A 17254-nucleotide genomic window follows, 5' to 3' on the forward strand; every position below is an offset into this window, starting at 1 on the left:
ATTTGTTTCTTTTTACTTTGGACAAAAATCTTTCATTTTAGGTATAAATTCTTTTTTGCACTAGAGCATCCAAAAAAAGTGGAAAACCCATAATAAGTACAAAACATTATGACCAATATGCTAAAAAGATGTCTTTCCATTTCCATTTCTGTTTTATAGTACAAAAGGACTATATTATACTATAGATTTAACCTAAAAACAAAAACAAAACTATTGAATAATCATGCTAAAAATAGAATATTTTGTCAAATTTTAAATCCTGACTACTGTGACATTTACATTATATGTAATTATATGTAATCTCCAACAAATATGTTTACAAATGTCTTTCCCATCTGTTTGAAGACCAGCTGTTTGACGTGCTCACACTTTCCTTCAAACTGTAAAATTTCGATAACTTGTAAATAATAAAAGGAATTGCAGTTTTATGCATTTATATTTATTTGGAAGATACTTTTTTATCTAGATAAACATCTAGATACACGGCAGGTGAAAACAAATCTGCACTCTTAAGCTTTGAGACATGTCAGGCGTTGGATTTTTGTGGTTTGACCTACCGGTATTCTTTTTGGCTGATTAAAAAACTGAATCGATCAGCTGCACTTCAGTTTTGCTTTTGACCTTTCTTATAAATGATTTCCAGCCTATAGTGAGCAGTTTTTGCCCATTTGCTCTATATGTTCTTCTGATAAACATTGTCTCATCTCATTCATGAGTTTTATGAAATCTAAAAAGATATGATTAAAAGAAACAGATTTAAATTCAAATATTTTTATATGTGATAACTGCAGAGTTTGAGTTGCTGAGAAATTTTTAGAATATACTTAAAGTTACCGTATAGTTTTCTTTTACTGTATAGGAAAATCTTCAGTTTTGAATGTTATGTTTATGAAAATTTGTAAAGATCATTGGTGGTTTTAGATTAGAGGCTAACAGAATAGTATTTTGAATTTTAAACAGCCTCTTTTTCTAGGTTGTTGCTAAATTCCTTTTTTCACTCATTCTTGGCACCTTTTCAAGATTTCCTCTGAAAACCAGCTGCTGTTTATGGTATATTTTTACAAGCTAATGACCAATTAATCCTGCTGTTGTAACGTTGGAGACGCACAGCAGACAAAGGAAATGTGTCACTGTGTCTTTGGGGAACTTACTTCTGTGTTTTTCTCTTAACTGACTTTGTCTACCCAAAAAGTTTACAATGTGTCCGCTTTGAAGATATTTGCCAAACGCTCTCGGCATATTTGTTTTAAGTTGAAATCCTTAGATTTGTTGACAGATAATTAGTTTTAGTCGTGCTTAAGCTCAACTTTCAAAAGAAACTTTCTGTCACTAAATTACTAAATGAGATATTCTCCCTTTAGTTCATTTTCTGATGCAATGCACACATTCAGTGATACAATATTGAGATTCAGGAATAACAATGTATTTTAGTAAAAATAAAGATATTAATAAATAGTTTGTTAATTCACAGTTTTTAATGAACACTTACTTTAACAATTAAAACTGGTTTTGGGAAGCGCAGTTAAAGTTTCTGTATTAAAGTTGTTCATATTAAAGTGGACAGAGTTACTTATCTAGAAGTTACCCAGTGAATTGACCTGGTTATTTAAGATAAGCTCAAGTGCAAATGTCAATCTCTGATCTCAATACAGAATTAGTTGCATGAAATATTAAAAAAAAAAGTGATTATATAAAACAGTCAGTCGGCAATTTGAAATTGGTCACAAAGTTAGTCTTAATATTCATTTGAACCTATATATTATTTTAGAATATAATATGAAAAAAGAACTCTCACATTAATGTATTTTTTAGGGATTCATAATGACTGATACGTTGTAGTCTTTGCATATGGAGCTATTTGACCCATTTTGACTAATCCAGACTTTTCAATGTGATGGACCCTGTTGTTTTCCTGTATAGCTGCGGTGCTGATTCATGTACAGAAGAGACAGGATTTTAAGGCTTGTGACATTGACTCGTACCATGCTTTTGTCTGACTGTAGAATATGCACAGACCTTACTCTTTTTTTTTAATCCCAATTAACAATTCAACAACAACAAACAGTTTAGAAATTGATGTACTGTTACCCCCAGATTGCAGTTAAACAGATGGAGGAATAAAAGGTCATAAACATAAAACAGAAATGTAATCCAAGGTAAAACCAGCCACAAACATCAGCAGATTTAGACCTCCAGAATGTTCAGCAGATGTGAGGTAGAGATTGTTTCTGCAGAATGAGGGAAAAAAAAAAACTTTAGTCTCTAAGTGAGCTGCTTCACCCACACATTACATCGAGGGGAAGATGACTATAACAGCTGTCAGTAGTGTTGGAAAATTCTGCTCTGAGAACGGTAAAGCACACAAAGCAGGGCTCACACCTGACAGCAGATTTTTGGGGGCTTGTCAAGATCTGGTGGGGAAAATTTCAACTCAGTCGTGGATAACTTAGAAATTATAAAGGAATCTTTTTTTGCTGTCACTTAAAAAACTTCTGTGATGCTATTTTTGTTTTCAGACAGATTTAAATTGTAGTTTGTGCTTTCTTTTTTTTTAACTTGTGAAAAGATGACTTTGGTATTTTCTGATTGGCATGATTCCATATAGTCACTGTTTGCAAATAATATACCTGTACCTCAAATTTCTGATTTGTGAGCATGGACCTGCGCAGTAAATCAGTTTGGGATGGAAGATGCTTGTTAAACATCTTGCTGATACAGTTGGATCTGGTTCAGCAGGAAGTCAAAGGCAACAACGAGGCTTCTGTGCTTTGGGTGTGGCACATCTCCTCCAAGAAAAACCAACAGAAGGGGAGATTATAGTCCCCATGTTGCCTTGCTGTGTGTGCCATCTTGGATTATCAGGAAAGGCACAGTAAGACTGAATTGTCCTACTGTATGCTCATGTTTACCTTTCCTTATTGATGCTGAAGGATGATTGTAGGAAACCATCTCAAACTATTTGGATGGTGTGTCTTTCTGTGGTGTTTACCTGACGAGACTTCACCATCTATACTACAAAAATAATAGACTATTACACTTCACATCTAAAAAGTGTTCCAGTTCAAATTTCAGGCTTTAACCTCAAAATGACATTAAGCGAAGGTTAAAAGTTGTATAGAATTTGAGATGTTGTATTTAAAGAAAAAAAAAGTTATTTTTTTAAGTACGGGTAAAGTACAACCAGAAATATTCTGGAAGAATACAGCAGTTAACAAGAGCAGCCAAATGTGCTTTTTTAACCCTCAGTGACGATCTTGACTTCTATGCCAACCATAAAAAGTAGCCACTTGTTCTGCATTGTATTATGTTTGTGTCTATTCTTTTACTTCTGCCCCCCCCCTCATTTTTTCATTTTGATCATCTAAGGGCAGATAAAAAATGCAAAATACAGTAGGGCCACTCAACCTTGTCATGTACGACCCATTGACTGTATGTGAGAACTAGCTCGAGTGAGTGTGATATCACATCACCCTTACAAAAACGGCTCACTTCCAGCTCCAATAAAAATTTGATCAATTCAGTTGCCATATTTTCCCGATGTAGACAACAGATTTAACGTTTTTATGACAACCACCCAATAAGAAGTGAGCTTGTTGAAAGTCTGCTTTTTTTGGCTACACGCAATCTATAAATCAAACATTTTGAACCTTGGACATGGGGGCCAGCAGGCACTCCTTACTTTTATGAATTAAGGCATTTGATTGGCCAGTTAACAACAGGACGAACTTGCACTACAGAAAAAATATATAATGAAAGAGAGGATTAGCAAGAAACATGTAAAAAAAAGGTAGCAGAGCAAGAATGGCTGATGTGACAAGTGCCGGTATAATGACTGAGTGATAGCTGTTTATTCCTCAATAGAAGTCAATGGGATTTTGGCTTCTTGGAGCCAGCAGGCACTTACTGTTTGGAATGTGAGGGGGGAAGGGTCATTCAGTCCATTTCTCATAAACAGTAAATGATATGACCCTAGAGATTTCATTAAAAAAGGTTCAATGTCTGAAAAAATAATAGTTATGGTTATAAACCAAATGATTCTAGATGGAATCTCGCATTATCATAATGTCCATTTTCAGAATTTTAGTTCTTTTTTTTGCTGCAGTTGAATTTCTGCAAAAAAATAAGACAGTAGAATTTATTTAACCGCGTGCATCTTTATCTCACCTGAAAGAGCCTGCCAGGGATTAGTTCAGCATGGGCCGCTGCTAAAGCACACAAACCCACAACGGTTCAGGAAAAGTGCACCGAAAGCCAAGAAACTCTTGTGTTAACTTGTGCTTAAGCAAGATTAAAAAAAAGTCGGTTACAGGTTTTTCTTTATGGCATACCGAGTATAGAAGTGCATGTGTGTGTGTGTGTAAATAGTTATTTTGTTTTGATCTTCGACCTTTTACAGATTTCTAAATGTTACTTTCTTCTTTTATTTTTAAAAAAATCAAAAACAGATGTATTTATCGTTTGAGTGTTACCCAGTATTAAGAATGCACAACTTCAGACTTGCAGGACTGCAGATGTTTTCTAGAATGTTCACCTTTTTGCTATAAAGTCTATAATTAAAGGATTTTTTTTCCAGCTGTTATGGCCACAGCCTTGGTTTCCATAAAACTCTGCAGCTACGGCCAATTTTTAATTAACTTTCTTCATGGCAAGAATGAAATATAAAGTGTTAGAAGGGGGAAAAAAACCTTTATCTACCATGCGTTCAGAAGGTGAAAGTTGGTATTTTTGTCTGTTTTTTCATCCTAATTGCTTCTGACTTATTTCTGCTTATTTGTTATTACAGAAAAATGTGTAGCATTATCAGGAAAACCATATGTGTTGTACGGCAAATTACTAGCTCTGCCCATGTTTTCTGTCAGGCGAAATGTCAAATAATTTGCAGAGGACTTTATTGGTACAGCAGACAAAAAATATTCCCACTGACAAATTCCTTTTTATTTATTTAATTTTTTTTGTACAGCTGTATAACTTTTTTTTTTCCTTCAGGTACATGATGGTGATCAATGGGAAGGACGAAGTGTACATGTTGGACAGGGACAACTCAGTCTTCCACATAGCAAACCTTGAGTTTCCTTTCCGGAAGGATCCGCGCGTCCACTTATCAAACACTTTGTTGGATGGGGTAAGTTTTGGTTTCATACATATCCTGTCAGATCAGAACACTGAAACACAAGTTCTTCCATGTGATGAGATTTAGTTCTTTATACCTTTGTTTTTATCAGATCAACATCAATTCTCAGGTTAAAAATAAAGCATACACTTCCTGAAATCAACATACAGGTTGGGTGGACAGATATAGGAAAAGATGTGTAGCAGGTGTGGCTGATTTTGGAATATGGGGATGAAAATGTGGTCACAGTTGCACCAAGTATGATAAGAACATTAGAAAAAGGACTTTTAGGTGTTAATAAATGAGAAAGCAGTGAGTTTTCTGTGTGACAAATGGGGAGGTTTTAAATGAGGTCAAAGGGCCAGAGCAAAGGACAGCGTGAAAAAAGGTGATGAAGCGCATACAGCCAGATTAGAATGGATCAAGAAAGTGTCAGGTGTAACAGAAGTGTAAGGCAGGTTGAAAAGAGAGGTGTACCAGACTGATGAGACCACTGGTGTTACATGGTTTAAAGAGGCAGGCACCAAGAAGGAAACAGAGCTGAAGGTGCTAAGGTTCTCAATGGGAGTGGAAGGGACAGATTTAGAAATGAGTGTATCACAGGGACGGCTACATATTTGTTACAGGATATGTGGGGAAGCAGTTAAAAATGTGAAGAGATACCCTGGCATTATTAATGTAATAATATAAATATAAAAGAGTCCAAAGGTTCCATTAATATTCATGCTGCAGATGTCCTAAACTTTCATAAATGTTCTGCAAAATCTATTCTAAAAATTACCTGTATCAAGTCTTTTAGTTTGCCACATTTTCAATTTGAAAGAACCAACTGCATATGAAGTGGTAAATGTGTTTGTACTTCTATAGTCTTTCTAAATTAGTATTTAATGCTTCCTCACATTAGATGGTGGTGCTGCTGTGACGATCAGGAAATTTGCTTGCCTTCATAAAAATCTTACAAATTGCTCATAAACCCAAAATGAAAGCAACAGTTGATGATATGGAGATGGACTGTAAATGTTCTGTGTGTTCAGCTGTAAGACAGCTTCCAGCTTTTAAAGCAGCTCCAGGTTTTCATGTTTGTTGCTTCACCTCGACAAGCGTCCACGGTACACACACGTCTGTCCACTTTTCTGTTTGGTCAGAAGTCTTATGCTTGTTTTTAGTATTCCTGTGCCGAAGATGAGGGATTGTTTGCATGTCATTTGGATTTGTTTTATCTCTGCCTTGTTTTACTGTAGCTGATCAGTTCTATGTAAAGCAGCTGCCTAACACCTCCTGACCATATCGGATGCATTGGATTTCCATACTTTTTCGAGGCAAAGTTGCTGTGCGTTTTCAGAGGATTGTATTTATATATGGTGTCAGTCACAAAATGTTGAAATTTCTGCTAAGCCCTTTATAACATCTTCATCTAATTTCACTCTAGTTTTGGAAGAATGCACAGTACAGATATCCTTCCTGGTGTTTTAAATTTTGCATGCATTAATGTTGGCGTCTGATGTCTGGCCAGGCAATTGTTTAGTGTGGCAGATGCTCTGTGATGGCATCATCTATTAAAAGCATAATTTTTTCTTTTGCATGCTGCAAATTGTCTGCTTTTCACTCTTTGATACTTAGACTTTGGCAATTTAGTTTATTTATATATATGGTCTTTTTGTCCTACGAGATGTGAAATAAAATTACGCCAGCTTCAGGCTATACAGTTTTGACCTTCCCTGCAATATCGCACCATCTGCTCGGGAGGATGCAGGTGTTCACTTAGCAATCTGAAGCTAAAAAAAGGCAAGCATCTGTTGAAATGACAAATAACATTTAGTACATTGAATAACAAAGTCCTTATGAAGTTGGTGACAGAGAGATAAGTTGCTTTTGTTTGGCCTGATCACTTAAACAAAACAGAAATTTCATAGGTTTCTTTCCAATTACCAACAAATCCTCAGCATCCTACAGTTTATAATCTTTCAATTTGGCTGTAACTATCCTTCTAAACTAAATCTTATAATAAATAAAACACATTTTACTTCAGCGGTTGTATACATTGTAAAGAGATTTATTATTTGTAGATATTCATGGCAAAAAAATTACTGTCACTCGATTGTTCAAAATGTTATCTATGAAAATAAATATTTGAGCAACAGAACAAATCTTTTTACATAGTCTTTTTTTTGCAATGAAATTCTGGTTTTAGTTGTTTTTACATGTTCTAGTGGAATTTTTCAGATAATGGAGCACATGGTAAGAAAATGGCATTTCTTGAATATGTCTTTATTCAAATCGTGGTGAATCAGGAGCAGACAAAAAAAAGCAGTTTGAAAAAGAGCTTATTTGTGTTGTAGAAAAGATGCTTGGCGGGCCACAAGCTCCCTGCCCATCTCCATTCTGATGCATCCATTTGAGACAACTATATTCATTTAAATCTTAGTTTTCCTCGTCCCAGCTGACATCTGGCTCAAAACTGTACAGCTGGATAGCTCCAATACTGCTTACCATTTTTGTTGCACTGGTAGGTCGGGAGGGAAAGGAGCGTGTGAACAGAGAGCTCTTAGCATTAGCTAACAGCTCGCCTACGATTCAGAGGTGAATTTCTAATAAACTACTGCTGCTCTGCAGAAACTCTGTCCTAGAAAACAACAAAGGATTTTTTTTATTTGGTCAAAAATCAAAAATAAACAGCTTAATCTTCATCAAAAGACCACTGAGAAGGCTTTTGAAATACCTCAAAAGACAATCTGATGTGGTCTTTAGGCACTTCTGGCTTACTTCTTTTCACAGAGGTGCTGAACACATAAGCCTGCCTCCTGAAACAAATTGTTTATAATGCAGTCAATATTCAAGTTACCAAAATAAAATAAAGATTTTAAAAAATGTCGACTGCAGCTCACTTGTTAGTTGTAGTCACTAAGGATAATGAATAGGATGCTTCTACCATTTGTAAGACCAAAGTCCGAGTTCACTGTGACATCCAAAGCTTTGGTGTCCTGCAACAATGATCAGCATATATATATATATATATTTTTTTTTCCCAATAAACTTTATTGCACATTTTTCAATTTACAGAAATTCACTTTCAGTTGCACAATAAAGAAACAATTGTTAACATCAAACACACATATAAGACAAAACAACAATAATAGTAATAAGCCCTGTGTGTGTCTTTTTTTTTTAAATGCTCATATGCAAACCAAGTTAGGGTGAACAAACGTGATAAATGCGCATATAGAAAAAAAACAAAATTTAAAAAATAGGCAAAGGCAAGGCAAAAAACAATCTAAAATAACAATACTTTTGATATATTTTGATAAATTACTTTAGTTGTCCTGTTTTTCAGTGATCAGCAATACACTGGATAAATATTCTCTGACGTCACTTATTGGATTCTACACAAAGTGACAATTATTCATGCCTCATCTCTTTCCAAAGTCGTCTTCAGAAGACCTTTCCAGCACACTGACCGTTATCTGAACAATATCAGTTTTAAGTGACGTAACCCTGTGAGAAAATATCAAGCATTTTTATATGCGAGTACTGCATTGAATAAAACTCTGTCTAAATGTCCTTTACGGATTAGATGAAAAATTGCAGTTTACAGATGACATTGCCTTTAGTTTGGCAAAACATTCTACTCTCTTTGAAAAAATATAGAAATGTGACATTTCTGTCAATTTTAGCTCTATTTTTTATACCTCTGAATGAAGATTATCATTCATATGCATGACATTCATGTCATGAATTGAGTGAAAGTGATGATCTTAAATGTAGGATTATTCAATGATTAATATTTGCCTGTTCAAACTGAGGAAAAGGGATTTCTAGTGCTGCTCAAATCAAGTCAAGAGGTTTAAGAAAGCCATAGAAAAGCTCCAAGACGCAAATTCTTAATAAAACTTATATAATGAGGACTTCTCTTAACCAAGTGTCTGCATATATTTAATAATAAAGCTTATATTCTCCTATAAACCCAGCTTATATCATATTTGAAAAAAAGGAAAGCTCTGGATGATTTAAAAAAAAAAAAACCTTCTGCTGTGTCCAAGGCACAAGTCAATGGAACATCAAAACACTTTTTAAAGGGCACCATTTCCATTAATCTGGGAACTTTTATTGAAAAAACAAGTGAAACAATGACATTTCTTAGTTTCATTCAGTTTGTCTGCTATGCACAATGATTATGGCTTTAGATATAATCCCTTTATATCATCTGTAGCTGCAGGATTAAGATTCTGGTTGAACCCAGTGAACTAGCCAAGAGAGACAATGACTTCATGCTATCTGAGATTCTGCCATTAAAGTTTTCACCCAATTCTTTCTAGAATTGCTTCGTGAAAAGTTGGCTATCCTTCTGGACAACTTAAGTGACCCATCAGGGATAATTTCTTTTTGACATGACATACAGACTAGATGAATATTATTAAACCATTCAACTGCAAACAGCTTCCTTACCCCTGACATTTCCAGCTCTGTCAAAGCATGAAATGCCAATGAAGGTGTTGTCTGTGAAGACTCGCAGTCAGCCAGGTCGTGTTATCACAGGGTTCTGTTCCTTAGGGAAACTGGACCTTAAAAACTGAATCTAGATGTTCTCCAGCTTTTGGCTCGGACTAATCAGAATATTGCAGCTTTTAGCAGAAAACTCTAAAGGCACCAACAAATTATTAAAACTGCCATCAAAACTTGGGCCAAGGAAAGACGGGCATTAACATTTATCTTTTTCATTCTTTTTCATTTCATTATGTGTCAGGTGTGTTCGAGGAAATCAGAAGGATCTTTAAATCTAGCACTACTCTGAGACAAAAACTTGTCCACCGTATGGACAAATCACTAATGCAGAAGCAGAGGAATATGTCAAATCTAGATCTACAATCTAGATTTGACATATTTGCCCAATAGACTCTGGTCCTAAACCCTTTAAAGACCAACAATAAACCCCTACTGAGTGCCTTCACCTCTGACCAACACCAAGATCACCAAGTAAATGTACATTAGCTGACCATTCAGAAAAGTACTGGATCATTGACATTTGTATCCTTTCAGATGACATCACATTTTTTTTGTTTTTTGTTATACCTCTGTAGCATTCGTACATAAATAACCTGGATTCCCTTTAATAATTAGAACTCGTGCAGCTAAACCCAACCCTTGAACCCCAGTTGCTTTAAGGAACAGAATTCTGCATTTAGGTTGTTTTCTTTCTCCCTAAATTTCAGTTTCTCTTTGTCAACATTTCTTTGTGTCAGACCTCTTATTTTTATGTCCGCTTGCTCTTCTGCTTAATATTTTATAAGCAGATAAAACATAGTACTTTACCTGCTTTTTCTCAGTTTCCATCCATTTCTCTTACATCCGTTGGACTGTGGGGACATTTTTCTTAACCTCATCACTCAGTTGCATAACAAGTCTTCAAACTAATCGCGTGCCCAAGTGTCCTACAGCATGGCTGAACCTGACCTCATCTTGAGAGAGCCTTGCATAATACATGTGCAGTTCTATTTCTGTTTCTGCCCCTCTTCACCAAACCCAACTTTCAGAAACACACATAGAAGCATGCACCCTGCACACCTCTCTGTTTTTCATGCTATCCTTTGCATTGCCGCTGGCATCTCCCTCTCTGAACACACATCCTGGATGCTGCCTAGTCTCCAGTGCCCAATCTGCAGACCTTGTGGAGGTCTTATTTTACAATGTGATGTTCAACTTCATAGCTTAAATATGTTTTTTTTTAGTTGAAATTATTTATGACCCAACCATATATGTTTACGTCTTAAATCTTTATTGTTGCTTTGTCTTTTTCCCTTTAGGAGATGATCATCGACAAGGTGAATGGTCAGCCTGTACCACGCTACTTGATATATGACATCATCAAATTCAATGTGAGTACCCTGGACTTTTCAGATAAGCACGTCTAAAACAGAGAGCACAAAGGGAGCATTTACTGTTCACACAGCTCCATTTGCATTTGGCTAATATTCAGCAAAGGAGTTTTTCAGTTAGAAGAATGTAATCAGCAGTTTTCGCCGAGAATAATTAGAATAACGTACCAAGCGTTGGGTTAGGAAGAGCCAGAGATGTGGAGGGGAATTTGCAAACTGCTTTAAGCTGTTAAATCAAATTGCCACTTTGGCAGTTGGGAAGCTACAATATAAAAAATAGCAAAGAGGATGTTCAAGTATTTGTGAGTTAGGTTTGAGGCCATACCTTAACATTAAACCCCATCCTATCAGACACCAGACTGAGCTCAAGTCTGACCCGAACAACAATTCTGTGCTTGAATCATGCCTGGCAGACCTATGATTATTCATAAGTCTGTCCACTCTTTAACCTCTGGGCTTTGAAGTGCTTCCTATGGTTACAAGAAGATTATTAAAGCTTTGAGGAGGGTTTAAAAAGGCCTTAATAGAAGTTATGATTCAAGTTACTATGGATGGCAAACAACTTTCATCATTTGGATTAGAGATCAGAGTCTTAAAAACCTTTTTGATACCTGTATGTTGAATGTGTGTCTTCACAGTCTCATAGTGCTTCCTTAAATGTAAATTTCTTCAAGTCGCTGTTTGATGTGGCTGATGCTGATACATGTTACAAAGCAGGGGCAATGTTTCATTATTGGACCACATGCGACCCAAGGGCTACTTCTAATAACCACTTGAAGCCATACTAACAAAAGAAATTTAAGACTTTTTAAAAATTTCAGTGCAGAATTTTCCACACGTTTAATCCATGACTGCAGCAAATGAAGTAACCTCTTGAAGCACAGTTTCTTTTTCTGCTCTTTATCATGGTACTCTGCTTGAATCAGTACAGATACTGTTCGTTTGAAAATCATTTGTCAGTCTACCCACTAAAACTGAGAGAAAGCACTTCAATTTTTTTTAGCTCTCTGAGGTAAGCGTGTAACTGCAGCACAGAGTATTTTAAAAGCCATGCATAGCTGCTCCACAAACTTGCTTACACTTAATGGACTTTCGGTATCCAGAATCCATCGAGATGTAATTTTTTTTGACGAGCATGTCTTTAGCAAGAATGCACAAAGCTCATCAAACCCCCTAGACCACATGTGTCAAACTCAAGGCCCGCGGGCCAAATGTGGCCCGCCATGTCATTTAATGCGGCCTGCGAGAGCATAAAAGTTTTTAATTACTTAAAATGAAAAATAAAAACTGGTATGTATTTATTTATATCTAGGGGGAATCAGACTTGAAATATCGGATTGGGCAATTATACATTAGGACTTACACACTGTCAATATAACCTAACCTGTCAAAATCAAATTTAAAAGGATTTATGATAGAGTAACAAGCAAACATATATTTTCAATGCAACTGTAATTAACCCTTTAAAAAGTTATAGTAATAACAATAATATAGTAATGCTAAATTTCACAAGTTAGGGCTGCACGATATGAGGAAAACTTGCGATATGAGATAGTAGTGATCAATATTGCGATGACAATATAACTTGCGATACATGAACAAATAGCAAAACAACCCAAAAAATAATTTCAATTTCACTGCAACAGTTTAAAAATTATACTCCAAATGACCATCATCTACATAGGAGGTGAACATCGAACATAAAAGGGCTCCATCCGATTAGTCAACAACGTTAAGGGTTCCCTCTGATTGGTCAAATGCATAAAAGGATTTTTAATTTGTTAAATACTTCAAGCTGCCATAAGATTGTTTTAGCACATTTAAGGTAACCATTTATTGCTATTTTTTGCCGTCTTTTGCGATATGCATATTGCACAGCTTGATGTCGCGATAACGATAAATTTGCGATATATTGTGCAGGCCGATCACAAATGTAACATCCATCTACCCTGGAGCTTATAATGTATTAGCTTATATTGTCATGCTAATATTTGATCATGCAAACATTTTATTTTTTCTCTTTAAACTAAGCCTTCAAAGAACCTTTTTGATCTATTGACAAATGAAAGTAATATTTCTTATTAAAGAAATGAGATAAAGTAATAGAAATTATTCTACCTAGATTATGATACCACTAGTTTTGTTGTGGTTAGTTGTTGTCATGAGTTTCTTGTCACTTTATTTAAGCCAGTTAATGGTGGATATGTGAATTTTTTTGTTTTGATTTTTGACCAACATAAAGAATCTGCTGGCATCATCATGTCATTATTTATTTTTATGAAATCCTCAGATAAATAACTGATTTTACTTGATAAAGATTTGCATTCTGGGTATCTAACCCACTGGAACTTTTAGCAGAAAATCCAGAAATTTAGAAGAAAAAATAATTGTGATGCTGCTTCATCAACAATCAAATAACACCCTTTTTTGTTTTCTTCTGTGACCAGGTAAACATTTTTTTCAATAATCTGCTTTACCAGTCAATGAAAATGTTGGCCTAGCAACATTTTGGTGGTTTAAAAGTCTGTCCTAAATAATTTTCTAGTTGAACAGCCCTGTTCAAAAACATTTTTAGCAGTGAAATACGGTTCAGCTCTTAGCTCTAACAGTCCATTACCAAGATTTACCCAACTTGTACAACTTGTCTTTTTTTTAAAACTTTTATCCTGTTTAAAGTTTGCTTCTGTTGCTGTTTTACCTAACTGTCCTTCATACACAAGATGACATGAATTTTTAACTTTTTGAAAAAAAATGGTTGTTATTTGATCTATTGGCCCATTAATGGCAAATCTTTTTAAGTGTCTTCAACGATTCATTGATATAATTTTTTATGTGCCGATATAGCTGTGATGCATTGAAGTAATGTTGGAGGGATCTGCCCGTTTGAAGTTTTCCCTCACATGCTTTCATTGGATTAGTTTGCTATTGCAATATTTTAACTGGGTTATTTTTATTAAAAAGCCTCAGGACAACAAGGCTGACCATTTTACAGTTAATTGTCAATTAATTTATCTGTTGAAGTAATCTACATGCTGCTTTTGGCGTCCAGGCAGACACAGCGACGACATAATGAGCCCACAGTTAGCCCTTGGCAGCCTGTGCTGTCCTCTTTTAAAAGAGTTTGAAGAGGAGCTCCGGATGAAATGGGAGTGAGGTGGCCATTATGCTTGTCTGTCGCCTCCTTTTCTCCATCGATCCAAGAGATCATATAATTGGGTGACCCAGTGAAGGCTCCAGTGGTGAGAGGAATGTCTGTTACACGCTGTAGAGGTTAGAATCTCCACATGACACCTACTGAGCCATCAGTGAAGCGCTGTTGTATTGATTCTTGCTGCTCATTATTAGCCTTCAGCATTATCTGCAGTGATATGCGATTTCGCGGCTCCCCTCTGGTGCGTAGGGAAGGATGAAGAATAGTTCTTTCCTAAAAATGTAAAAAGTTTTGTATAAAACGTTATTGTTGCCACTTATATTTCCATATGTTGCCCCAAGATTGATTTAACAGCTTTAGAGAGCACTTCTATAACTGCATATGATTCTTACCATCACCCTGATGGATGGAGTGAATTTTCTGCCTCCACACAAGATGTAGAGTATTGAAAAATAGTCTTGAGAGGGTTGCTGATTGTCAGTCACTGTCAGCTCCTCCACAGTGGGGGAGCTGACACGACAACAAGGACCACATATGTCTGTGTTTTTTTTTAAAGCTTTTGTTTAGGCTTGACATTACCACTGTGTGCAGACACTTTGATTGATTTTGTCTTTTGTCTTTCTGAAATGAAGATATGTTTTTCAGAATACAACTAAGATGAAAGCACATAGACGGTTGAAACCTTTGAGGTAAGGGCAGGCTTAGCAAACATCACTTCCATTTAATTCTGCTTGAAAGGTTCATGTCCAGGTACAGTCTGAAACTATGCGGTGCTTTCTAACCTAAAAATACTAGCTCTGTTGCATCATTGGATCTACCTTTCGGCATTAACAGATTACTTTCTGTATTGCCATTATGCCGTCACAGCGTATCTTTGAAATTTGCTGTGCATCACTATTTCACTTAGACGATAGTCATGACATGTTGATTTTTGATACTCATTTTATACTGAGTACAGCACTTTTTTTGGGTCACAAGTAATAACACTTAAATGAAATGAGGCTGATGTCATTGTGTTTTAAGTTCTCTCAGATTCTGGTAACTCCTGATTTTAATTTGTGAATTCAGTACATCAATATGGTATCATGAATACTAATGGTCATATTATTTTACAACTCTCATAAAAGTCATAATTTAACTAAAATGTGAGCAGAACAGTTTTTTCCCTGTCTGGAAGATGCTTATGCCCCCAGTTTTAACATGATTTATAGAACAGCAGCAGCGGAATGTTTTACAGTAGATCCAGATAAACCATTGTCATAAATTCCCTTACATGCCTCCTTCAACTTTCATTCAACACAAAGGAGATAAACGCTGGCTCCTGTTGTTATGCAGTCTAATACAAACAAAGAAAATGGATTTGTTCAATGTCAGCTTTAAGTTCACCACACCCACTTTTAAACTTGAGGTAATTTTACCCCCCGACATATTACTTTACTTAACAACAGAGCAAAAATTAAACACATAAGAATCCTCAGACTTAAATCAATTGTGTGCTTAAAGGGACTATATTATGCAAAATCAACTTCTTCGAGCTTCTAAGTGTATTATGATGTTAATTCTTCACGAAAAACAACCCCAAAGCGGTACTTTGCTCCATTCATGCATCTATGAATATTCTTCTAAAACCATGTGCTCTGAGCACCAGCCCCTCCCAACCCATGAAAACAAGTGGCTCTTCACATTGTGACATCACAAAGTGGGGCACATCCCTTTCCTGCGCTGCCAGCACCGCCCGCAGGCTAACACACACACACACACTTTCTCCGTGGTGCTAGCAGTGATTGGTTAAATGTCATTTTATATACACAATATGCAAATACATTTTTGTTTGCAAAAGTTCGGATGATGTTTGTGTTTTGTGGCCAAAACAAAGACACGCTGCCAAGCCCGACTCTAGGTTCATTACATGAAATTGGCAGCACTCACAAGAAGCAACAGCTAGTGCCTCAAAGCTCCAGTCGTCTTACTTCCGGGTAGGAACATGAGCTAACAAAAATAACTAATATTTCATTAAAAACTTGTTCTTTAATGTGCCGAAGACAAAATATTATCATATGGATATAGTATACTCTGAAAGGCTTAAGAAAAGCATGATATAGGCTCTTTAAAACAAGTCAAATATCGTTAGTAGATTTTTAAATGCACTCATGTGAACCACCTGTTTTAAACCCTTATGTTCTATTTGTCAAAATTATTCATAAAAACCTTTTGCAAAAACCAGCCTTGTCACTAATTTAGCCCTTAAAAGTTTCTTCTTGATAATTTATAAGAACTTCAATAGATGCATCTGTACAGTTTTTTTTTTGTTTAGACATTGGAACAGAGAACTAGCATTTTTTATTCCGAGCACTTTAAAGCCCACAGGCAAGTTATCTTTGATTTATGTGGGGTTTTTTTTAGTTCAAAGAGCATTTTTTCTCTTATTTTAAACTGACAAAGAATTTCAAGACTTTACCTGCTCTTTATCTTTAATTTAATATTTATTATTCAGTTTGTTTAGGTTTTTTTAGAAAGAAATTACTCATTTAAATATAAAAAGAAATTAAAGCCGCAAGCGGCGTTGTATGGCCCGCAGACGCAACCCGCCTTCCACGCCCAACTCTACGCACAACCGCCCTCACCGCCCTCACTGCCCACTTTTGATGATGGCTAGTCAAAACTGCATATGCTAATTATGCTAACTATGCTAGCTATGCTAATTTGGCTAAAAGTGCTAGCATAGCGATCAGCATCATCAACTGACTCAGAAAAACACATTACCTAAAATGTTAATTATGCTAACTATGCTAGCTATGCTAATGAGGCTAAAAGTGCTAGCATTGCAATCAACATCACCTGACTCAGAAAAACACATTACCTAAAATGCTAATTATGCTACCTATGCTAGTTATGCTAACATAGCTAAAAGTGCTAGCTTAGCGATCAACATCATTAACTGACTCAGAAAAACACATTACTTAAAATGCTAATTATGCTAACTATGCTAGCTATGCTAATGTGGCTAAAAGTGCTAGCATTGCGATCAGCATCATCAACTCACTCGGAAAAACACATTACCTAAAATGCTAATTATGCTAACTATGCTAGCTATGCTAATGTGGCTAAAAGTGCTAGCATAGC

The 17254-nt window shown here is 35.8% G+C and overlaps 1 protein-coding gene across 2 annotated transcripts in view; it reads left to right on the top strand.

Annotated features, from left to right (window-relative positions):
* The window catches only part of rngtt (RNA guanylyltransferase and 5'-phosphatase), a 106039-nt gene that overhangs the window by 23620 nt on the left and 65165 nt on the right, over positions 1-17254 (top strand). For both annotated transcript variants that reach the window (XM_023952891.2, XM_078942908.1), the window contains exons 9-10: positions 4987-5122; positions 10909-10980. In XM_023952891.2, coding sequence (XP_023808659.1) covers positions 4987-5122; positions 10909-10980 — 208 coding nt within the window. The remainder of the gene's footprint in view (positions 1-4986; positions 5123-10908; positions 10981-17254) is intronic.

This window comes from Oryzias latipes, chromosome 24 (genome assembly GCF_053564925.1).
Source record: "Oryzias latipes strain Hd-rR chromosome 24, Olatipes_Hd-rR_3.1".
NCBI classification, from domain to species: domain Eukaryota; kingdom Metazoa; phylum Chordata; class Actinopteri; order Beloniformes; family Adrianichthyidae; genus Oryzias; species Oryzias latipes.